The sequence below is a fragment of the Ovis aries genome, chromosome 3 (assembly GCF_016772045.2).
Source record: "Ovis aries strain OAR_USU_Benz2616 breed Rambouillet chromosome 3, ARS-UI_Ramb_v3.0, whole genome shotgun sequence".
NCBI classification, from domain to species: Eukaryota; Metazoa; Chordata; class Mammalia; order Artiodactyla; family Bovidae; genus Ovis; species Ovis aries.
The window spans coordinates 94,956,853-94,981,152 of record NC_056056.1 but is presented as its reverse complement, the minus strand read 5'-3'; the positions used below and the strand labels follow the sequence as shown (position 1 = coordinate 94,981,152).

The 24,300-nt window shown below is 56.5% G+C and overlaps 1 protein-coding gene across 7 annotated transcripts in view; it reads left to right on the top strand.

Moving 5' to 3' along the window:
- The window catches only part of SFXN5 (sideroflexin 5), a 126,220-nt gene extending 107,624 nt beyond the window's left edge, over positions 1-18,596 (top strand). For 4 of the 7 annotated variants that reach the window (XM_042246345.2, XM_027966998.3, XM_004006070.6 and 1 more), the window contains one exon: positions 15,671-18,596. In XM_042246345.2, coding sequence (XP_042102279.1) covers positions 15,671-15,748 — 78 coding nt within the window. In that variant the 3' untranslated portion in view covers positions 15,749-18,596. Of the gene's footprint in view, positions 1-5,900; positions 12,912-15,670 lie in introns of those variants that run through there. The other 3 variants (XM_042246343.2, XM_042246342.2, XM_060413909.1) reach the window with 2 other exon arrangements.
- Positions 18,597-24,300: the final 5,704 nt, after the last annotated feature.

Sequence of the window (24,300 nt, the reverse complement as noted above, 5' to 3'; positions counted from 1 at the left end):
GAAGTGAACACAACGAAGCCGCAAGGAATAACAAGTGAACGGTGAGTGGTGTGAGGATGGGAGGTGTTCGGCTGTGGGAGGGGATAGTAGAGGCCCAAACGGCGCCTAGAGAGACACGGCATTTCATGGGGCCTGAAGGATGGGTTAGAGCTTCCCAGGTGTGTAAAAGGTGAGGGGACACATAGGCTGAAGTCACCTGGTGTGAAGGTAGGCAACTGAGGAAAGCCTGCATTTCTGGCGGAGAGTGGGGAAGAAAAGGGGCTAGGTAAGGGGGCCTAGGGTCAGGTAGTGCTGGGAAGCTGGAAGCCACCGCAGAGGGTAAGTGTTAACAGAAGAGCTGTGCAGGACCAGAGTCCTGATTTTGAATGGTCCCTGGACTTGCATGGTGAGGCTGGGCTGCAGCTCCAGAGGAGAAGGAGCCTTCAGGAGGCAGTGGCGTGCATCCAGTGAGAGGATGGTGGCTTGGACCAGGCTGTTGGCAGTGAGCATGGAGAAAAGTGGGTCCTTGAAGAGAGAATTAGGAAGCAGCTTTATCCGGATTTGATGAAGAACTGCATGTGGTGGGAAGACAAGGAACCGGCAGGATATGCGCCCGGCTACCAGGCAGATGTAGGTACTGCCTAACAAGATGGAGACACGGAGGAGCTGACATGCGGGAGGACAGCGAGTGAAGCTGGATGTGTGCGTGGGGCTTGAGGAGCCTGCGGAACATGTGAACGGAGGCACCCTGTGGGATTTGGCTTTGAGTCCAGAATCCTGGGCTGGAAGGACAGAAGAAGGGGCCCCCAGCCTAAACAGTGGTGGAAGCCAGGGTAGCGGGTGGGACCAGTCAAGGAGTGTGTGGTGAAAAGAGGCCTCCAGAAGCATGCTGCCCGAGGATGAGTGGCCAGGGAGGTAGGGATAGAGCCAAGTGGGATTAGATGTGGGGGCGTCCTTAGACAGCAGACCTTCCTGTGAGGTCAAGCTCTGTGAGGTTGAAGAGTGTCATTGGTATCTCTGGACATGAAGGCAAACCCCATCCCAAGGGATCAGAGGGGCTCAGGGCGGGGGGTGGTGAGGAAACAGGGTGGCAGGCTGACTGCTTGGTCTAGAGGCTTGGGATGGAAAAGAGAGAAGAGAAAGGAAGCCAGGGAGAAAGAGAGAAGCAGCCCCACCATTGGAATGAGATGTGGGGTCAAGAGAGGCTTTATTTTCACTGTTTACAAATGGGAGAGACTGGAGCTTGTGCAAATACAAAGGGAAGACCTCAGGAGAGGAGGACATTGGAAGGGGAGGATGGAGAGCAAGTCCATGAAGTCGGGGGGGCAGGGCACGGAAAGCAGTTCGGAGGATTCGCTCGGTTTGGTGACCCCTCTCCCCTTCAGTAGGGGGAGGCAGATGCGGCTGGGGTGGAGTTCAGGGGTGGGAGGTTAAGGAAGTTGTTCTGGTAGCTCCTGGGGTCTCAAGACTGAGCAGAGGAAGGAGAGTGGGAAGGGGAGGTCAGAGGTCAGAGGGCCATGGAGAAGGATGGAGACCTTCAGAGGAAAGAGCAGGAGAGACCGGGGACCAAGGATGTCAGAGAGCCTGGAGGGCAGGGCCAGGGGTCAGCGGAGGGGATGGCTGGGGGAGGGTTCAGGGCTGTGGGGACGGCCAGGGATCATCTACCCAGAGGTGTGGGGCCGGCTCCAGTTTTGTCTGGCTGGGTGAGGCATTTGGGAGGCTGGTATGAGTTCAGGAGGAGCAGAGGACCCCAGAATCTTAGCTGGGTTGGGGTGAAGAAGCACTAGCAAGCTGAGTGAGAACAGCAAGTTTTGGTGCAGAGGCAGACCTCTGGAGGCAAAGAACAACTGCGGGGTCATGAACTCATGGGAGGATGGCGGCGGTGGCTGCAGCACTGACCCTGCTCAGTCCTCGCCAGAGCAGCTGGGAGGGGTACCGGTTCCCCCAGCTGAGGAAGGTGAAAATAAGGTCCTGGGTGTTACACCTAGACTGTGAGGACTGGAGACATAGGGTCTTAAAGTAGGAGCATGTGACCCAGCCTCCAGGCCCCAAGGAGGGTATAGACTGGTGTCACTTCCCTCCACTGAGTCCCAGAGTTTTAGGAGGAAGCTATAACAGGAAGGGGCTCCTGTCTTGGGGGCCAGCCCAAGGCACATGGATGGAAGGCAGTATCCTCATGCCCACGGGGCCCAGCCTTGCTACAAAGCCGGGGTACCCTTCCAAACCTTATAGCTCAATCCCAACACTGAACGGCTGTATACTGATGCTTGCTGCTGCTACTGCTGCTAAGTCCCTTCAGTCGTGTCTGACTCTGTGCGACCCCATAGACGGCAGCCCATGAGGCTCCTCCGTCCCTGGGATTCTCCAGGCAAGAACACTGGAGTGGGTTGCCGTTTCCTTCTCCAATGCATGAAAGTGAAAAGTGAAAGTGAAAAGTGAAAGTGAAGTCGCTCAGTCATGTCTGACTCTTAGCGACCCCATGGACTGCAGCCCACCAGGCTCCTCCGTCCATGGGATTTTCCAGGCAAGGGTGCTGGAGTGGGGTGCCATTGCCTATCCTGATGCTTAGGGACTCCAAATGGAGCTGGGGGTTCCAGGTTGCCTGGGAGCTCTGAAGATGGGAGGGAGGGCACTTCTTAGTGGTCCCAGCATCCCCATGTGGAAGGCCCGAGCCCACGCTCTCCATGGTCATAAACTGCATCTCTGTGCCGTTGGGCCGTGTCTGCAGTTCTGGGCAAGAGTTGAGTGCCCCAGGTGCTTGCAAGCACCCCTGTGTTCAGAAGCCTCGAGTAGCTCCCATAGCTCTACCTGACTGCACAGGGGAGGGACCCAGGGCAGAGAAAGCTCACGAGGGAACTGGAGCCTCTCTCACTGGAAGAATTTTCAAGGTCATCCAGTTTAGCACCCCCCTGGCTCTCTGTGGGGGGAAATGGAGGCCCAGAGAAGCTGAGGGTCCAGCCCAGAGTCACAGATAAGCCAGGAACTGATGTGGGAGAACACCTCAGAGGCCAGCTCCCAGTTCAGAGCTCCCAGGAGGTGTTGCATCTGCTTGTTTCATGGGATTTTTCCCTCTCACTCTTTTCACCTACCCTGGGGCAGTGAGAGAGGAGGGAGCTGGGGCCCCCCTGTGCTGCTGGAGTCTAGAGCTGTAGGTCTTTGGAGGGTGCTCCTCTGGAACAAATAACAGAGAAATGGCCGTAGTCCAGCCGCTCCAGCCTCCAGTGCTGGCTGCCGAAAGGTGGTCTAAGGGAGCAATGTCCAGGCTCCTTCCTTCCCCCATGCCTGCCACAAATAGGCGTGGAAGTTAGTTCTAACCAAAGTTCCTCTCATTGCAACCCAAGCCTCTTTCTCTAGATTGAAAAGAGTGTAGTCATTTTGTAATAAATCTCCAGAACTTTCTCTGGGAAAGGAGGGTAGGGACGTGATTTTCAGGCTCCTCCTCACCTGCATCAACCCCACAGAATGCAGGCGAGCCTGTGCATTATGGGGTGTTTGGAGGCCTGTCTCTGACTTATGGCACTAAGGCCATCAGGCCGAGAGGACTTGGTTCCCTCTTTCTTCCTCCCAATTAATTCTCTCTAATGAGGTGCTGCTTCTGCTGTGTGGGGATCACGTCTTACATCCCAGAAGCCAGTGGGATTTGCCACAATGAGTCTGGACTTGCTTGGGCTGACCCAACCTTGCCAAGAGCCACCAAGGCTGTCAATAGGAGTAATCGCTGGCACACTAGTTAATTAATTAGGTGACCTGGAGATGGAATTTAGGAACTGGTTCCTAGAATGGCTGGCCTGCAGTGATTGGTGTGGGGTTTCCAACCCACTAACCCCAGAAGTTGAGGAAAAAACTTCAATCCCCTCTGCAATCTCTGGGAGAGTTTTGTCTATTCTTTTCAAACTAGTATTTCTGCCTATTAAAATGGTGCTAATTTTAAAATTAAAATTGCAAATGATAATAATTACAGCTACCATTTACTAAACATCTACTAGGCCAGGCAGCATGGTGGGGTCTCTGAGTGTCTTGTATTAAATCTTCCTAATATTCCTTAAGTCAAGGGAGTACTCCTGTTTATTAAGGGGTGTTGCCTAGACAGTTAGATATATGTGTCTCAGGCTCTAGGGAGAGATTTTGGCTGGGGAACATGGAACCTCGGATGCATGGGGGAGACTAAAGCCCTGGAAGTATCGAGGTTGCCATGAGAGGCAAAAAAGCTGTCTTAAAAAGGGCAGGAGCAGCCAGGGGAGAAACCTCATGAGCATTTTCATGGACACTGAGGACAAAGCCATTTTGAGGCGGAGGGGGCTCCCTGCAAGTGAGCTGCTGCAGAGGGGACTAGCAGGGGTTGACGAGACTTGGCAGCCTGGGGGTGTAGCTGGACAAAGCTGAGGAGGCAAAGTGGTGGTCAGGATTCGCTCTCTGTTCCGAGAAATGAGCTCAGGAATGGGAAGCCACTGGAGGACAGCAAAGAAAATGTCACTCGCCGGTGTTCTGTGAGATGGTCAGGGGATGGGACACCTCGGGCGGCCGCTGTCCTGTGAGCCCGGGAAGGGGGCCATGATGGGGAAGGAGTCATACAGCCCAGGGCGGAAAGGCCTGGCCTCCCCGGGGTCCAGGGGTCCAGTAAGCAGAGGGGCCTGGTTGATATGGTGGTGAAGTGTGGATGCAGAACATGACTCCTGCAAGGCAGGACCAGTATTATTCCGTGTTTACAACTGAGAAGACTGAGGCATATAAGCAATGTGCCCAAAGCCCAGAGGTGGTAATAATGGAGGGCTCTGTATTCACAGAAGGATTCCAGAACCCTCCCAGTCCACCCCCACCTTACTGTCAAGTGAGAAGGCACAGGTCTGAACCCCAATGGGCTCCTTGCTAATTTGCCAGTAGGAACTTTCCAGTGCCCTCCCCCAGCCCTCCTCCATGTCTACATTCACAGGGACCTTCTGAAGTCTGCCTTTGTTCTCTAACCCAGAGCTGAGGTCAGGTGGGCCTATAGGCCAGCAGTTTGGGTAGGAAGCTTCCTTCGGAGCTTGAGTGTGAGAATGAGGGAGCAAGGTCTGGCCTCCCTTCTGAGCCCCAGTCCTGTCGCAGGGAATGTGGGGTGTGTCCTGGTGGACCCTGGGACCTGCAGGTTAAGGCTATGGGGCATTGGCCAAGGCCAACTCAGCCAGGCTGTGCCCAGGCAGCGATGGGCCCATCTGCATCCCTGCCACAGATATTGGGGTGCTTTCCCCTTTTCCTTGTAATTGGGAGGGCCGTGTCATAGCCCCTGCTCTCAGGGAGCTCTGTTCTGGGGAGGCAGATAGAAACCCAATAACCAAGGAATGTCGGGTGCGGAGCAGCTAAGATGGAAATAAAGCAGGGTGCTGTGCTGGAGCTCACCCGGGGCTGCGCCGGTCGCAGAGGCCGCCCTGTGGCATGTGGGGCCTGGTTTGTTTGACCTTTCTGGCCCTGCCCTCTCTGGAGATTGGGGCTCTGGGCTCCAGGCCAGTGTGGCCAGCTCTGTCCTGCCCCAGACACACACATACGCACACACGAGCTGGTGCCTTGGGTCCCTCAAGGGAGATGTCAAAGGTCCTGTCTCCGGGCCCGTGGGCTTGGCTGACCTGGGGATGACGAACGTCCCTCCCACTCTGACAGCCAGCATGCCCCACCTGGGAGCACTTCCAATCCCATTTAATGAACCTCTTGTCTCCTCACAGCAAGAAGCTGCACCTTTGGCAAGTGCCCTGCCCCGGCCCTGCCTGCTCTGTCTCCATCTCTCTTTGTGCCTCTCTCCCTCGATTCCTCTGGGCTCCCCCCCCACCCCATTCCCCTCTCTTCCCCCCGCGGTTCCCCCGGGAGCTTGGGGGGCTGGGGGACCGGGCAGCACATACAAGCTGGAGCCATTGTTCGACAATCTGTTTTTGTCTTCATCTTGTTGGCAGGCGGCAGGAGAGGAGCAAAAGGTTAATGAGACACTGTGCAGCGGGATTACCGCGACGGCGAGCGGCGGGCAGGCGAGCCAGCCGTGGTGACAGGGAACTAATTAGGAGCAGTTTAACAGGAGGAAAAAGTGAGATCTCCTCTTCACCAACTGTCAATAATTAGCTGGTTTGGTGAGGTTGAAATGTGTCCACAGGAAAAGGTGGGGCTTTTCTGTGGACGAGTGAGGCTCGGGGGTCCAGGGGCCCCTGGGGGCTCTGTCCTGTCCCTAGGTGGGGTTCAGGCTGGGGGCTGCCCCATGTGCCCCGGGTATGCCCTCCTCCCCTCTGCCTGGCATCCCCCAACTCAACTCTCCGTGTGAGTTTGGGCTTCACCCCAGGACCTCCGTTTCCTTTGCCACAAGATGAGGGGTTAGAAGTAAGCTTTCTCCTGGTTCGGTCCATTAGGATTCTGGAAGTGAACCCATGAAACTGGGCCCTGGTACTGGAGTCAGGAGAGCGGATGGTGGGCTGTAGGACCTTAAGTCAGATGCTGACCATAGGGTGCTTCTCTGGTAATGTGGGTGCACCACCCTCTGGGGCCAGGCATGGCTTGTGAATGGTGCTGAGTGGCGAATGGGCAAAACCTTCCTTGGAACATGCCTTGGGGCCCCTGGACCCTCACTTAGCTCCTCAGCCCTCCCAGCAGCAATAGAGGTGGGAAAGAGTGGCTAGACTGCCTCTGTAGGGCTGGGGGCGTCCTGAGTGTGTACACGTCTCTCTGTCTCTCCCCTGCACCAGCTTCACAGGGTCTGTGTGGGGCCAAGGAGTCTGGTTCCCTAGCAGTGAGGGTTGTTGCCCTGTGATTGTTGACTGTTGATTGTTGGTTTGTTGGTCCCTGACACCTCACCAGGGAACCCCTCCTCTGTCCCTCCAGGCTCTGCCAAACACCTTGACAGGAAGAAAAGACATCATCTGAGCCCCGCCCCAGGGCTTCCTGCTCAGAGCTCCCCTGTCAGCCCTGCTAACCCCCAACCTCTCCCTCTCAGCTGAGCCCTTCTTTAACTCAGCCCTGGAGGGTCCAGGGCACCAGAAGCTCAGGCCCTCCCGTGTCCTCACTCTAGTCACCTGGTCTCAGAGATTGGCTTTTAGAAGTCGCATGCATGCTATAGATGAGGTGTTTGAAGGTCAAGCTTAGCCATGCCCCTGCTCAGTCCCCTACTCCTCCCAGGTCCCCCTCCCAGCTTCCAAAGTTGAGAAACAAAGAGGCGCACCATCCCTGTATGTGGGCACCCCCAGTGGGCACCAGAGCCTCCACCATCTCTCTCCTCATCACTAGCCCTGAAGAAAATGATAGCGACCAGCTTGGCTGGAAGCTGTGACCTGCTAGAAGCAAATGTCTCTCCTAGCTTGCCTCTTTTTGTCTGAGAAAGCCTTGGAATTCCCAACCAAGAATGGAGAGGAGTTGGGAATGAGCTCAGGTTCATATTCAGGTCTTCGGAGGTGGCACTAGTGGTAAAGGACCTGCCTGCCAGTGCAGGAGATGTAAGAGACATGGGTTCGATCCCTGGGTCAGGAAGATCCCTTGGAGGAGGGCATGGCAATCAACTGCAGTATTCTTGCCTGGAGAATCCCATGGACAGAGGGGCGTGGTGGGCTACAGTCCATAGCGTCGCAAAGAATCAGACACGACCGACCTTAGCACACAAGCTGTTCTGGAAGAGGTTCCTTCTCCAGGAAGTCCTCCCTGATGAGCCCCACTAGGATCTGTCTCACCCCACACGTGTAGACTCTGGTCACATGTTTCCTGCATCCCAGCTCCCTCCCCAGGATGGTAGTACTGTCTCCGGGTATCGGGTATCCCTAAGGCTAAGAACTGGTGCTATTTATCAACACCTAATGCAGAGCATGGCTTATCTGGGCTCACCTTGACTTGACTGCTTCCTGCTTCTCCCACTCTTCCAGGGCTGACCCAAGGCCAGAGTGATGTCTAGGGGGTATCGTGTCCCTCTTAGTCCACCAAGATTGACCATCTCTGAGAGCAGGTGTTTCCTCCCCTCCAATCTCAAATCCATTTCCTACTTTGCTTGGAGATGTTTGTTTGGGGCTTTTCTCCTTTACTGCTTTAATCAGTCCCTATTGAACTCTGAAGTGGGCTATTTTTGCCATCAGAAATCTGCCGCCTCCCCGCCCGCTGCTTTCTTGGAGTTTGCCCACAGGACCCCCCAGGAGGGATGGATGGGAATGGCAAAGCCGCTCGGAGCCCAGGAACGCCAACGCCACCTGTCATGTTGCCTGTTCTGCACACCCCCACCCCAAACCTGCGCGTGCACGCAAGCCCACACACAAGCACGTGCACGAACATGCACACACGTGCCCTGGTGACAGGCATCAGCAGGGCCACCTCTCAGCCCATCCCTCCCCAGTTCTTTCCAGGACCTTCTAGAACACCTATCTAAATAGAGGCCAGGAAGGAAGGAGGCTTAGTTATGCAAAGCTTTTGTGGAGACAATTAAACGGGTCAGTATATGTGAAGAGTTTAGGGTGTACCTGGCCCACAGCAAGGGCGCAATCCTGTGAGCCGTGAGGAGGCACAGGCAAGCAAGACCTAGGCTGGTGGTGGGATAACCATGGAGTCCTGCCTCCCTTAAGCAGGTTTTCTAAGCCTCCAAACTGTTCTCTCATCCATTTCTTGGTATTATCCACATCGTAGCCCCAGGAGAGTAGAAAATCTCCCCACCACACTTACGGGGAAACTGAGACCTGAAGAAGATGGAGGTGGTAGAATGATTCTGAGATTGGCCCACCAGGGGGCCCCTCAGGAGTCCAAATGGGGAGGGGGCTCTGCACATTTCCTGGATGCACATCGCCTGGCGGGGGCGGGGGGCGGGGGATGGAAAATATAACATAGGATCCCTGGATTTGAGGAATTCAGTTTGATTCAACTTTTATCAAGGACTGACTATGCACAGGGTGATCGAAACTACCCTGAATGGCTCACACAGACGTGGGGAGAGGGACCCCGGGATTCACAGCTGGTAAGAGTACAAATCAGTGTGTAGCTGGGGGTGTGATGGAGATGAAACAAGTGCCTGGGGTACCAGAGGCAACAGCAATGGATTTGGTCTGAGACGATCAGGGGAGGCTTCCTGGAGGTGGCAGACAGCCTTAGCGTATTAGGCCTCAAAGCCTGAACATGTGATGGAGAGGAGTTGGTGAGTGAGGAGGCAGGAGAAGGTGGCAGAAGGCCTCGAGTGTGCAGTCGATCAGTCTGACATTCATTGGGAAGGCAGTGGGGCCCAGCGCCACCACTGGAGGCCTGACCCAGGGATCTAGGCTCAGGCCCCAGCTGCTCCCCAGCCCTGGCCTAACACCCCTGTCCCCTGAGAATGCTCAGGGTGATGCTCAGGCCCGGGTGTGCATATCTAAGCAGGACTTGAGGTCTGCCCAACCCTGGTGAGAGAGGGTGGTTTGCAGCTGCCCAGTGGGCAAGTTGGTTCCGTGCTTGGCAGAGTTGGACAAGTTGGTGCCGGCTTGGGCTTTGGATCTGTGTCAATGTCGCCACCACCTGCAGACCTTCAGAGGCCCAGAACCCTGACCAGGAGCAGGAGGCAGCTTTGAGCCATGTCACAGGGTCATGCGCATCACCCCACCCCCTGCCCAGTGCCTTTGAAAGGGAGGCAGAAAAGCCACCAGAAGAAAGGCAAGGAGGAGGAACTTCTTTGTAGTAGGTAAAAGCCCCAGAGAATGGGGCACAGACCAGGGATCCAGTTTCCTGTTTATGTCTCAGCACCTTAGCTCCAGGTTCAAATATGTAAACTATCCGCTGGCTGCGGGCTGCAGGTGTGTGTGTGCTCCCAGGCTGCAGAGGCAGAGGTGGCCCCACATGCATTCCTGCCTCTGCCCCCCATCCAAGATGAGCCAGGAGACAGAGGCGAATAGCTCAGGGTTAACCCTTCCAGCGCCACCAAGGAAGCCCATCCGGCCGCTCCAGGGTGCTCTGGGGCCAGTGGGCCTGGGGTACTCCTCGGAGGCTGGTGCTTCCTGCTTGCTGCCTCTGACCTTAGATGCAGCTGGAAGTCTGGGCCATCTGCTCCACGGGGAGCAGAGTCTGAGCCGGGTCTGGAGACCAGGGTGGGGCCTCGGCTGGGGAGGGCATCTGGATGAGGCTGTGGGAGCCAGGGTGCAGTTCTGCCTGGCAGTCCGTGAGTGTGAGCAGGACAGCACTGCTCATCCCAAGGCAAAGCGGGGCCGTCCCTAGCAACCCGTGTCTTCTCGGCACCCCCAGTTCTGGGGTGGGGTACTGTCAGCCAGTGCTGCTGGATCACTTCAGCCAGGGCTCTGGCTCCCCGTCCTAGACGTCCCTTCTCTCAAGGCCTGGGCTGCTGGTAGACAGGCTCCTGGGGAGGGGTTTATCAGATGAAGGAAGGGACCCATAGGTTCCTGCAGGCCCCCTGGGCTGCTTGCACTGGGTCACCCTTCTCCCTGTGGCCACTCCTTGTCCAGCCTTCTTTCTCCTTGTCACCTTCTCCCCAGAGGAGGCCCTTCAGAGCTTCTCTGTGGTCCAGCCCCTGCCCTTGGTCCCCTCCCCAGGGGTTCTAGTCTTCCGGGCTGATGCTAGTGGCCTCTCCTTGCTACACTCACTCCTCTCACTGGGCCTTGGCCTCTCCCTCCGTCCACAACCCACCTGCGAGCCACTGTGGCCATCACACCATTTGTTCTGCTGCTGACGTAGCACGTGAACCAGGGGGAGCCTCAGAGAACACATTCCCGTCTCTACTTCGGGGCCCTGGAGCTGGTTAGCTGCCCTCCCTCAGTACCTGAATCACATTCATTCACCAGCACAGCCCTGGATATGATTCTGTGGAGGAGATTCAGGCCCATCCCCCCCCCCCACCCCACCCACCAACTGCAGAGAGGTGATCATCAAAGGGTGGGTAGCACATAGGTCCCTGCCCCAGCCTCCCCTGCTGAGCCCAGTGGTGAGGACCCCCAGTGGTCCCAGCATCCGAGAGTCCAGGAGATGCTGGGGCATTGGCTCAAGCCCCAGCTATGGTCAGAGGACTGGTGAGGCCTTAACTAATGACCAGTTGAACTGGCCCATGATAGAAGTGAGAGGCTAAGTGAGGGTTAGGAGTCCTCCTGGATTCTAGGAGGTCACCAAATCCCACCCAAATCCCTCTGTCAAGACCAAAGACATGCCGGGGCCATTCTGTTTGCCTGATGTCCATGCTGGCTGTTGTCTGTGGCGCCTTCCATCACTGTGTCTGCTCCTTGGGCTGGACCCCCAAGGCCACCATCATGGGCTTGTTCCCTACACCCGCCCCTCAAATGCGCCTGTTCCCTCGTCCTGGCGCCCTCCCCTGCCATCTGCTCTTCTGGGCAAGCTCCTCTACTCTGGGGCTCCGACTGTGCTCTCACATCCCGGGCTCACTCTTCTGCCCAGGGCCCTGCCCAGAGCTCCACCCCCAAGACCTGCCTGCCTCCCCTGCTCCTCAACCTGGGAGACCCAAGCCTACCACACTCCCACTCCGACCCGCCCCCCATATTCCCCTGCCTCTGAGCATGGCGTCACCAGCCACCCCGGCTCCCGAGCTAGAATTAGGAATCATCCAACGCACAGTCATCCTGCACACCTCCCTCTCACCCCCACATGGAATTGGTCATCAGCTCCTGTGGCTTTTGTCTTCAGAAAGGATCCCTGCACACCCTCCCGTCAGCCCCCACTGGCGGCATCATGGGGAAGACCTGGCACCTTTCTCTGATGCCTGCAGCTGCCCCCTCACTTACTCCTCCATCCCACTACCACCAGCAAGATGGGGATCTTGGACCACCCCTGCTCAGAAGCCTTGCATGGCTCCCTATTGCCCTCAGATAAAATGCTGACATCTTCAGTGGCCTGTGAGGGCCTGCCTGTCGCAGCTCCGCCTCCATTTCTTCCACATTCCAACCTGTCCACCGTTGCCCACACCAGACATGCCATGCTGGCCAGCTAATGCTTTTCTCTTCCCCAGCAAGCTTTTCCTACCCTCTCTCATCAAAACGCCCATTGCTTCCTGGCTTCTCTCCCCTGAGAAGTCTTCCTTTCCCATTCTTTCATCAGCGCATGGTAACCCCCAGTGCGTGGTAACTCCTCCCCAGTTGCCATGGCACTTTGTCTCTCTGGAATCCATCTGCTTTCCTGTCTGACTCCTCCCCTAGACTTGAAGCTTCTCAAGGGCACGGGCTGGTCTTGTCCATCTCTGGGTGCCCAGCCCAGTGTGTGGCGTTGGCAGCCATAAGCATCTGCTACTTAAGGGCCGACTGAATTGAAATGAGAGGAAAAGCCTTAGATGCCATCTGTCCCCAGGTGCCTGCTCCTGAGTTGAGGGCCTTGACCACCGCCCTCCCCCGCAGCCTTCCCATTGCCTGCTCTTCCCCTGCTCCCCTCCTACCTGCTGTCCTCAGCTCAGTGGGGAGCTGGAGGGGGGCGCCTGGGTCTGCGACAGCTCCACTTAGAGGATGAGGTCTCATCTCCACCAGGGCCAGCGCTCTCCAGGGAACGGGCCGAGGAGGCTGTGGCCCTGGCCCGCGGTCCTCCACCATGGTGGTGAGCAGCCTCTCGGATTTTAATGCGGGACTCAGTGCTTCAGTGAAAGCCGGCATGGGAAGTTGCTAATAATGGCACTAAAATAAAATATGCTACATCTGTTATGGGTAGCAGAACAAAATTAGCTGCTCACACCTCTGACATCCAAGATGTCTTAACTTAAAATACTCCTTGGCTTACTTTACATCATTTACTGATTATATTTAAAAGAAATACAATTTTGCAATTACTGTTCTTTCCAGCGTGATATCTATGCATCATTTTCCTTTTATGTTTATATATTTCTCCTTCATTAGTGCAGTCTGAAGGGTGATTAGGATTCTTCAAACATTTTACAGAGGTTAAACGTTGATTAAGATTTAATTATTACTGTAAATAGCTTGGAATGACATATGGTGCAAAAGCCTGACATATGTGCATTTGAATAAATGAAGTGCTATTTCCCAGGATGCCTCAGTAGCTGTTTAACAGCTTTCCCGAAGGGTTATGTTACACCTCATGGTAAGATTGCTGGGATGTTATATTTTGTTGGTTTTTGCAGCTGAAAGCTAAGAACAGTTTTCCAGTTTTTTAAAAACATTGAATATTTTAAATACCTAAATTGTTTTGCACAAATTTTTGCTAATTTGTCTAACTAGGTTAAACATTTTCAAAAGCATTTAGATTTTTAAGCGTGGGCGCTGTGCATTGTGTCAGTGGCAGCATGGGGACGAGGGGAGCTGGTGGGGTGGAGAGGACTCGGAGGCCAGCAGGGTGTGCAGGGAGGAGGTGGTTTGAGGAGAGCGGGTGGGGAAGAGGCCTGGGCCCTGAGCCTGGTTCTTGTCTCTTTGGCCTTCTCAAGTGGCCGGTGTATTGAGGTACCAGAGACCACAGGGAGAGGGTCCCTGCCAGTTGCAATCCACAGTGAATCCCCTCTTGTCTGGCCCCAGACCTGACCGAGTTCTCTGAAACCTGGGCCAGGCCATGGCACCTCCTGCCTGCTCCCCAGGGCTGCCATGTCTTGATATCTAGCAGGTACCTGGGACCAGGCTCAGCTGAGCTGACTTACAGCTGGTGCTTCCTGATTCAACCCGGGGCAGGGGTCAGGCCGGGGCTCCTCACGGAGGAGGTGGTGTCTCCCTCCCGGCTCCCTCAGGTTTAGGGGCTCCGGCATCCCCGCTGGCTCAGCCCCCAGAGCTGTGGGTCAACATCCAGGCTGCTGTGGGGACTCCCAGGGGACCCCGCCCTCCCAGTACTTTCTGCCTTTCTTCTTTCCACTCATTGACTCAACACTTGAGAGCACCTACCGTCTCCCAGCCTTGAGGATGGAGGATGCACAGCAGCATGCTCTCGCTGCCTTGTGGAGCTTGCGATCTACCGTGGGAAGAGGAGCAGGAGCAAGCAGTCAGCCTCCAATCATGTGCTACGACAAGTGTACAGAGGGAGGCAAGTGTGGGGCTGGAGAGGTGGCTGCACCCAGCCTGGATGAGGGAAGATAGCTGAAGCAGTGGCCTGGAAGCTGAGCGGAGGTCCAGGGAGTCAGAGTTGGCCAGGCGAGGAAGAGGCAGAGGGGCAGCTCAGGCAAAGACTTGGGGTGTGAATAAGCCAGCGTATCTGAGGCACTGTGATAGGCAGGTGTGCTGTGTCTCCAATCCCACGGACAGGGTAGCGAGTGGGAGGCAGGGTCTGGGTCCCTGAGGGCAGTGGTGGCGGTGAGCCCTTTCATAACAAAGAGAGGCATGATTGGACTTGCTGCTGAGAAGGCTCACCCTGGCTGTGGTGGAAGAGGGGCTGGAGGGGGTGAGACAGTGACGGGAGGGAAGGAGAGTAGAGATCTGAAAGTCCCCGGGGTCCCTGGCCAGAGCACTGTTGGACGGTGGTGTGAAGCTGGGGTCGGGGAGGAAGAGACGAGGAATTCAGTTCTGTTCTAGATGGGTTGAGTAGAAGTACCTATGGAGCTGTGTGCAGGGAAGAGGGACCCCGAGACCCTGAGACGTGTCCAGTAGGTGTCACAAAAAGGGAGCTGGCAGTAAGCTTGGAGAGAAAGACTTTTGTGGAGGGGAGTGGAAACAGAAGCCAGGTTTGCTGTGGGTTGGGAAGTCAGTGGGAGGTGAGGAGCTGGAGCTGCCCCTAAAGGAGTGGGCAGCGCCTTAAAGAAGCGTGGCTGTTATGGGGGGAGAGCCCCAGTGGCAGTAGGAACATGACCCGGGGTACAGGGGCGTATCAGATGGGAGGTTCTCTGCTGATGAACAGGAGTCCCTGAAAAGGTGGGCAACAGGGTGGGCCATCTGGGAGTGGTCTCCGCTGTGGGGTCCTCTGGGGGCAGGGATAGCCACAGTGGGGCAGCAGGAGGACAGATCCGGAGCCGAGTGTGGACACAGGTAGGTCATGGGTCTGATGAGAAGCTGAGGGGTGCCTCGTGAGGCCTTCTGTTTTCACTCCGAGGTAGGAAGATGAGTGGGAAGCTGAGGAGAGCAGAGGAGGCTTTAGGCAACCTCTGTGGAGAATGGGAGATGGAGCTGACCAACCATGTGGCCCAGGGGTGGGGATTTTCTGGCCACTGTGAGGGTCCAGCCAAAGTCAAGGACAGTGAACGCTGAGCAGTCTCTGCTCGGTGGTCAGGTTCCAGTGGGGAGAAGGTAAGATGCATGATTGAGCTCCTCCTTCTGCCAGTCAGGCCAGAAGGGCCTTGCAGCTTGGAGAGGCTCAAGTGGTGGCCTCTCACATCCAGGCTAGAGGGGGAGGATGTGAAGAGAGCTCTAGAGAGTCTGGGGCTGGGGTCGGTGGTCTGGAAGCAGATAGGAGAGTGAGGAGGGTGCTTGGAGGGACAGGGGACGGAGGGGTGCAAGAGGGTGGGGTTTGGATTTGAGTTTGGCTGGAACAGCCGTGGGGGTGACCAGGCCCAGGGTGTGGCCTGGGCGTGTTTTGTGCACTGTTGGGGACGAGGTCCTTGGAGATGAGGGAGACAGAGAACTCAGGAGGTAGGACTTTCCCCTACACGGACGTGCTGGCAGCGGATGAGGTACAGCTTTGGCTGGAAGGGGTGTCATGAGCCCCCCCAGAAAGAGGGAGATGTGTCACGAGGCGGCACGCGTGGGCCCTGGTTGGGGGCTGGGGGCAGAAGCAGAAGCGGCAGCACCAGGCGGTCCTGACCACTGAGCTCCCCACTTGTCCCTTCCCTCGCGTCCCCTCACCTCTCCTCTTTCTGCTCTCACTCTCTCCTCAGATCGAAACAAGCCAATTAGAGCCTGAGATCGCCCGGGCCACGAGCGGCCGGACAGTGGTGTACAACAAGGGACTGTGAGCAGTGGCCGGCCGGCCTGGGGACAGAGCGCTGTCCAGGCCCGGAGTTGGGGACAAGGAAGGAGGCCTGTGGGCTGCGCCTGCAGGGGACACGCTGACCCCCACCCCAGTCCCAGGCCACCTGGGGGGCACTCCCCCCACAGTGCTAGGGAGACTAATCTATTCACGAATTAACATAAGGGAGAAGAATTCTGACACATTTACTATAAAAAATAATCAAGTGCATTTCTGGGCCTTACGTGGGGTTGTCAAAACTCTACTTAGCACAATTATGTGTGAAGCTGAAAAATTGTAGAGTGCCCATGGGGTAGGGTTAGGATCCTTTTATACTTGATTTCTTTTTTCTTTTTAATTAGAATCAAGCCTTGGTTACCGCTGCCCAGAGGCAGCAGGTGGTGGGAGGAGGAGAAGGCCTGGGAGCTGGTGGTCCTGGTGGCTGGGCTGCTGGATTTAAGATGCTACTGAGGCCAGGCCCGATAGCTGCCTGGGCTGGGGAGGGGAGGCAGGCGGATGAACCAGCTGTGAGGAAGTTCCTCAGGAAGTGGCCCAGGAAGTCAAGGGGCACTGGGAGATTGCTTGGGCAGCTGGCTCTGAGTGTGGCCAGCCTTCATTCACGCCTCTTCTGCAAAACCAATTCCTCTGCATGAAGCCCAGTGACACACTGAGGCTGTCATCGCCCTTCATGGAGCCCTCATCCGTTTGAGACCCGAGATGATTCCGGCTCCAGGCAGGAGGCCCTAAGAAGCAGCAGTGCTTGGCGGAAACTGTACCTGCACCCTGGCCTCTGTGCAAAGGTCTTCCTTCCAGGCACAGGCTAGAAGCTGGGTGTTGGGGCTGAGGGTGGGGCTGGAGCCGGGCTGCCTGCTGTCGTTTCCAGCCACTGGGTCACCTACCCAGCTCATCATTTCCAGAGCTGGAGGGTCTTGTGCCCAAGCCCAGACCTCTAGGTGCCGACCTGAGAGCATCAACCCTGGAACGGCAGGCCCCAGCTCTGGCACTCATGGGCTGTGTGACCTTGGACAAGTCTACTCCCTTCACTGAGTCTGGAACCAGAGGACTGTACAGAGGCATTCCCACCTGCTCTTTCAGCTAGACTTCATCTTTGCCCGTCCTGCTCAGTTGCTGGGCAGTCCAGGCACATCCCCAGTGTGGACACTGGACTGGGAACGGGGCAGGCTCCTTTGGGAATGGCCAGCGGTTGGCCTCAGCACTGGAACCTTGCCCTTCTGTATGTGAACATCCTGGGAGCACTTGACCTTTGCCAAACACTTTACAGTTCTGAAGCAGGGGGCAGAGTGCCTGCCTGGGCCTGCGTGTGCGCACGTGCCCGTGCCGTGGTCTCTCACTGTGCACAGGTCTCCGAGGCCCCTTGCTGCGGGCTCCCACTGGCAGGCCAGGAAAGAGGAGAGCTCTGCAGGAGCTTTGCAGAGGGAAGCAGGGCCTGTGGTGAGGATGAACAGGACAACCCCCCTGCCACACCCCCGTCTGAAAGGCCCAAACAGAGAGGAAGCCTGGCCTCCAGGCATCCCTCACCTGGCCCTAGCTGGAGTGCAGCCTTTGCTATGCAGCCTGCAGGGCAGACAGTGCGTGGCCATGGGCGGCTCTTCCTGTCTTTAGGGCAGGGCAGTTGTGAGGTAGGCCTTCCACAGGCATTGACACCGCATACCCCCAGAAGCCCCTGCTGCTCTCTCCTCCCAGCCAGACCCTGGTGCCCCCCAGCTAGTTCTGCAGGATACTGCTCTGAGGGCTCCCCACCTTCCGAAGGAGCAGCCCATCAGTAAAGGCAGAAGGTGGAGACAAGCATGGAGGGCGTGAGCAGTGTTGGATGGGCAGGTGGTTTCAGCTATCCCCCTGTAATGGGAATGTGCTGCCGACTCGGGGCCGGGCATGTCTGGAGCCTCTCGTGAAAAGCTCACTTCAAGCTCACCTTGCCCCACCTCTCACAGGGTCTTGTTCTTTTGCACTTTACCTTAGGACCAAAACTGCCCACCCCGGCCCCTCTCCCATCTCCTCCTGGGCCCTGGCAGAGACGGGGGTCTTTCCAACTCGGTCTGTGTGCTTGCTGCCCCAGCCCTGGGAGCCCTGTGGCCTTGGCATCTCATAACCTACTTATATCATCTCCTGGGTGATTTCTGGCCGTGCTCCCAATGCAATTTCATGTGAGCTAAGGGGGTTTCTCCTGGAGACAGGGGAGTGAGAGGTGGGTGGCAAAGGATCCTGACAGCTCAGTGTAATAGTGACAAAGGTTCAGGGGGCCATGCTGCTGAGTCCTGGTCTGGCTGCATTAAATACCGTGAGGGTAAACTTGGTCAACATCCATCCTCTACTCTGCTGAGGCCAGAGGACAAGAGGCCTCGTGGGCAGATTGGTTCATATCTGGGATGGAGGCTGAGGCAGGACCCACTGAGGGCAGGGCCTGGCCCAGCTGTGCCATAGTCCAGGGCATGTCTGCCACTGACTCTTGAGCCCTGATGTCCCAGCCCACCCTCCTCTGGTCACTTCAAACATTCCCTCAGGCCTGGGGATACCCTGCTGCCATCCCAGAGAGTAATCTGAGAGCACAGGGACTGAAAGCCCAACACGTCGAGATGACCGACTGACCCCGTTCCAGTTCCTGACTGTGAGCCAGCGGGTCTCCTGTCCTGATGGCCTGGGAGGAGAGGGGCCAGGGCATGGCAGCAAGGTGGTTCTCCAGCCCTGGGTCAGAGCGAGTGAAGCACCAGCACACACGCTGTGTTCACTCCCAGGGTACTCTGCAGTGTCTTTTTAACCTTCTCAGAAAATTTCTCAAACTCTGTGATTTCTGTAATACTACTGAGCTGTGGGCAATAAATGATGGATTTAAGGCATCAGGGCTTGGCTTTGTGAATTGTAGGTGGGAAGGGTGGGGGTGGGGAAACAGTGGCAACCAGCCAACAGCTGACTGAGGATTTTGTGGGAAGGCCCTGAGGAAGCTGCACAGCTATCCTCTAGGAGGATCAGGCCTGCTGGGAGGCCCATAGGGAAAGAGAGATGGAAGGATGGAGGAGCAGGAGAGGGCAGAGAGCTGGACGAGGGGGTGAGTTGAAACTCTGCCGAGGGACCCTTTACAAAGCGGGTGCTGAATGGAGCACCCACTAAGGGCCCACTGCAAGAAAACGAGTAGAAAAGGGATTCTGGTAGATCCTCAGCTGCTGATAGCCGGAGGACAGGAGGGAGGCATTGGGGGGGGGGGTGGGCGGGAGGTGGGCGGATGCATTCTGGACTGTCTGGGGGCCAGGAGGGACTTCAGAGGGAGAGGTGTGCACCAGGTAGAAAGTTACCTGGCATTGGCAGTTGTGCATGGTACCATCCCTGGCAACTCTGCCTCTTTCAGACTCTTCCACAGTCCCTCAGGGCCAGGCCTTGGCCACCTCCTGACAGCTCTGGCTCCTCCAGTTCCAGGCAGTTCCCAGGGTTCCTGAGGAGGTGAGGCCTGGCTTCTTCTCTGGGACCTCCAGGCATCATCTGCCCTCTGCAGGGAGAAGCTGACGGCCTCCCCTGCCAGGCAGTGGACGTGTGGTTCATGGTCCGGCAGCCCCGGGTTCCGACTCCAATTTGGCCTCAGCATGACTGTGACTTCTAACCGATCACTTCCTCCATTCACCCATTCATTCGGTCAGGTGTTTATGGAACATCTCCAGCAACACTTTGGTGTGGCTAAGCCTATAAAATGTCAAGAACAGCATTGCTCGCTGGACTGGGGTAAGTATTGGAGAGACCAGGTGAGGAACACACCCAGACTCTTTTCCACACACCTCCCAGGTGTCAGAGGGGCTGTTGCCTCCCCTATCTAGGCACAGGGCCTCCCTAGGAGGGTGGGAGGAGGAAAAGGACGAGGGAGGGGTCTGTTCTCAAAGTGATGCTTTTAGGTCAGGGGCCTTCTGGCCTCTGGGGAATTTGCTAAGAGCCTCACTGGCCACGGCTGCCATCCGGACGGAAATCCTTGACTCTCAGGACAGACACAAATCCTTCCTGGGAGCTGTTTGTTGTTTTTAGCTAGTTTGGGGGCTCAACTTCTGCCCAGCCCAGAGATCATTGACACTCCAGGAATGTGGCTTCTCCTGGCCCCATCCCCACCCACTGGCCCCTAGGGCCTCCCTCCTCCCACTCAGGCCACAGTTAGGAGGAGAGTCAGAGTGCCAGCGGAGGAAAGCAGTGATGAGTGACACTTTCCCAAGGCCCTGGGGAGCCCAGCCTCATTTTCAGGATGGAGCTTCCCTCGGTCCCCTGGAGCTGCTGCTGTTCCTGCCATCTCACCCATCCCACTGCCCTTGATTAGCTCCCCAAACAGGAAAGACTCAGCGTTCCCTGAAAGGCCTCACCCCCCAGGACCATGCTTCCCTCAGTACCAGGTGTGTCTCTCAGGCAGTAGCCCAGAAGGGTTTGCGTTCCACTCCGAGGAAGCTGCTGGCAGCCTGTCCAAGGTCAGAGCCTGCCTCCATCTCGACAAGCACAGCTCCTCAGCCGGAGCTAGAATCTGGAGACCCCACCTCGCTCCAGTTCCCTGGGCCTTGCAGAGGGGTGAAGAGAAGGAAGGACAGAACACGGGAAAAGAGAAGGTGTACAGACGAGACAGAGGCACCAGACACCCCTTCAAGACCCCCACACAAATCCAGCGGGGAAATGAGGAAAGGGGCTGCCATCAGCCCCTGGCCGCCCGGGCTGGCTCTCAGCCGCCTCACATGTGTGTGCACAGAGGGACGGACAGTGCAGCAGGACCCTCACTCTCTTCCAGAGGCTAGTTGCAGAAAGACACTGGGGATGTCAGTGAGCTGGCAGCTGCAACGCCGAAGACAGCCGGAGCCACTAGAGGCTTTAAGTAGGGAAGTGGCTGTTCAGCCATCAACAGAGCAGAGGATAGCGTGAACAGGCAAGAGTGCTGGGGAGACCGGGGAAGAGACCTCTGCGGCAGTCAAGGTGAGGGAAGATGGACCCTGGACCAAGTGATGGGATGGAGATGGAGAGAAGTGAGGAGGTTCAGGACTACTTAGCTCCTGCTGATTCATGCGGAAAGGATGGCAGAGGACAGTCCAAGATGGCCCTGGATTCCTGGCTTTGTTTGTTGAGGACATAGATGGTGGTGCCATTTCTCAGAGCTGAGGACAGAGAAGAAAGAACAAACTTGCAGAGAAGACGACGCATTCTGTTCCACAAGTTTCTAGAGGTTCCTATGAGACAACCAAGTCAAGACGCCAGAAGTCAACTGGGATTGCCTGTCTGGAGTTCAGGAGGCAGGGCGGGGTATCCAATCCCAATCGATGCAGATCGGTATGTTGTCCATTTATTGATTCCCTGGTGGCTCAGACGGTAAAGAATTCGCCTGCCAATGTAGGAGACCGGGGTGCAATCCCTGGATCAGAAAGATCCCCTGGAGAAGGGAATGGCAACCCACTCCAGTATTCTTGCCTGCAGAATTCCATGGACTGAGTCACAAAGTCCAATCCATGGAGTCACAAAGAATCAGACACTACAGAGGAACTAACGCTTTCACTTTTCACCTGGAGCTAAAGGAACAGAGGCAACCATGGGGCGAGTACATAGAGGGAGACCTGGGCCGGGACCTCCAGGGGTCCCCATCTGTGAGGACTGCAAAGAAGCTCAGCCCCAAGAAAGGTGTTGTGGGCTGAACCATGTCTCCTCAGTACGTTGAAGTCCCAACCTGCATTATCTCAGAATGCGACTCCATTTGGAGGTTCAATCCTTAAAGAGGTAATTAAGTTAAAATGAGATCAATTAGGATGGGCCCAAATCTCAGCAGCATGACTGCTGTCCTTATAAGAAGAGGAAATTCAAACATAGTCATGCATAGAGGGAGAGCACCAGGTGAACAGGAAGACGGCCAAAGCCAAAGAGAGAACCTTCAGAAGAAAACAACTCTGCTGACACTGCGATCTTGGATTTCTAGCCTCTAGAACTATGAGAAAAAAAAAAAAAAAATCCTATTGTTTAAGCCACCCAGTCTATGGTGCTTGTTGTGGCACCCCTAACAGACTAATACAAGAAGAAAGAGGAAGATGAGTGGAGTGTGGAATCCCAGACAACAAGAGATGAGCATGCTTCAAGTGGGAGAGGTTGTCCAGGTGTTTAATAGATGCTGAGAGTTGAAGAAGAATGAAAACCAAGGTGTGTCTTGGAAAGACCTGGAGAGAGTGGTCTCAGTGCAGTGTGGTCATGGGCACAGATCTCCATGGGTGAGAACTTAGCGGGACTCCCACTGACTTCCAGCACGACATGAGGTTAAGTGAGGGCTCTAGGAGGGAGACTCGGGCAGGTCAGCACTCTAAAGGACGGGAGTGAAAGAGAGTGTAAAGGCAGGAAAGGGGAAGAAACACCTAGAAGTGAGGTCCCCAGGGTGGCAGGGAGTGGTAACAAGAGGCAAGAGGAGAGAACAGATTGGATGCAGGAGGTGTGGGTCTGAGGGTGGGAAGCTGGTGGGGCATGGAGGCTAGCTTCCCTGGCCCCTCCAGAGCCACTCTGCAACCGTCTCCACCCACAGTCCGTCCCAGGAGGCTGACTCATACGGACTTGCTCTCTGGCTCCCGCCATTGGGAGTCACCGGAAGGAGACTGGGGGATCAGAGGAGAGTGAGTCTGGAGCTCTCCCCTCCAAACCCTCTGCAGTCTGTGGGCCTCGTGCTCCTAAAGTCCATAGCTCGTTTGGGGCCCCCTCCATCCAACTGTCCTCTTAGGCTCTGGTGCTTGCTCCTGCGCTTGCTTGGCCTCTTAAGGTCTGAAGGCCACACGGGTTCCCAACTGTTGCTAGTCCTGGGGTCCTGCAACACCTCTTATTGGTTTCCTAAAAGGTGTTGATTCTCTTTTATTTAACTCTCCTCAAAGTGCTCCATTTGAAGAGACAATCTCTTTCTACTGGGCCCCTGGCTGATACAAAGGTGCTCCCTTCTAGTGCTTCTAGATGGAAGTAAGTTCCTCTGCTGAGGGTAAGGGAGGAAAGGGGTTTGGGGGAGAACCCTGGGGAGAGGTTTGAGACACCCCATGGAGAACAGGAATGGACCTATAAATGGGGTGAGATCTCAGCGGAGGGGCGCCATGTAGCTCACTAGTCCGATGGTCTCACAGACTCAACTGCCAGGGCAGGTGGGAAAACGGGTTCAAGCAAGTGTGTGGTTTCTCCAGGCGCGACTAAGGAACAGCAGGACCAGGGGATGTCAGAGGATGGAGGGGCCCGCGAGGTGAGAGCAGGGATGGAGAGGAAAATCGTGTGAGGGACAGGAAAGAGCGTGCGGTCTGAGAGGAATGGACATCTGAACGTGGGATGGGAAAGCAGGTGGGATGCTGGGCCCTGATTCACCCGAAGAGTGGGTGGTGGAGAGGGACAAAGAGGGTGAGGGGTTGGGGTGCTGGATGGGTGGTCCGTGTAGACCCTCAGGCTTTGCGAGGAGGTTCAGGACGTCTGGGAGGACCGGGAGCCAGGAGCCACAGTCTTTGACAAACGAGGGGGCCGACTGGGACCTGCAGCCACACGCCCACACACGCCCCTGTGGTCACAGTCACATGCAGCACGCCCACAGCCCCACCAGACACTCCCAGACACCCTCACACGCACTCACCCTCACACGCACCCCAGACAGCAGATGGGGCGCTCGGGTAATTGGTTAAACCTGTTCCCGATGTCTGGCTCTGCACTGGCAGCGCCTGTCTGACAGGAAAGCTGGCTGGGCCCCGCACCGCTCAGCCTGCTGGCCTCCCTGCCCCTCCCCTGGGGGCTGCCCTGAACAGCGCCCCCAGAGAGGCCTGTGGACCCCGGCCCAGCTCCCTCCCAGGCAGAAGAACCCGGTTTATGAGTGAGGGTTCCACGAAGCCCCACAGGAAGAGATCCCAGCACCAGTAGGGAGGAGCCCAACCATGGTTGCAGAGACCGGAGAGGCACCAGGCCCGGAAAGTCCCATGGACAAGGGGACATGCCAAGATCATGCCCTGGGCGGGAGGCACGCCACATAGGCCACCAGACCTGAGGACAGCTCCCTGCGTCCCCTCCACCTCAGCCACATGCCCCTGGGGTTCTCAAGGTGCTGTCAGTAGCTCAGCCTGTGGAACTCCGTGGGCCCCGGGAGGCCAGCCCAACTGAGGGCTGCGACTGAGTCGACTTGCCCAGGGAAGGCCTGCTGAGCGGTCTTGTCCGCCTGCAGGCCTCGTCCTGGTCCTCACCTCCACAGAGCCCTGACCTCTGGGGGGAGGCGTGGTTGGGGGAGGGAAGGGAGCATCATTCCTCGCTGCTTCTCCCCTTCCCGCTGCATCTGTGTCTCTTCGAGAGAGACTTTGGTTTGTTCCCTGGAGAGGGCCCAAAAACTCCCAAATTAGCAAACCTGGCAAGCCCACAGCTCAGAAAATAGTTCATCCTGATTCCATGTTTTTCAGGCTCACAGAAGCCTTTATTAATGAAGTCACAACACCAATATTTACCGTCTGCGGGGCGAGGCACAACATGGGGCATGGATGGGAGTGCCGCGGGGACTCCTGCCCCGCCCCTGCAGGCCTGGCCCGGGAAGATGGGCAGGCTTCCTCGAGTCCTTTC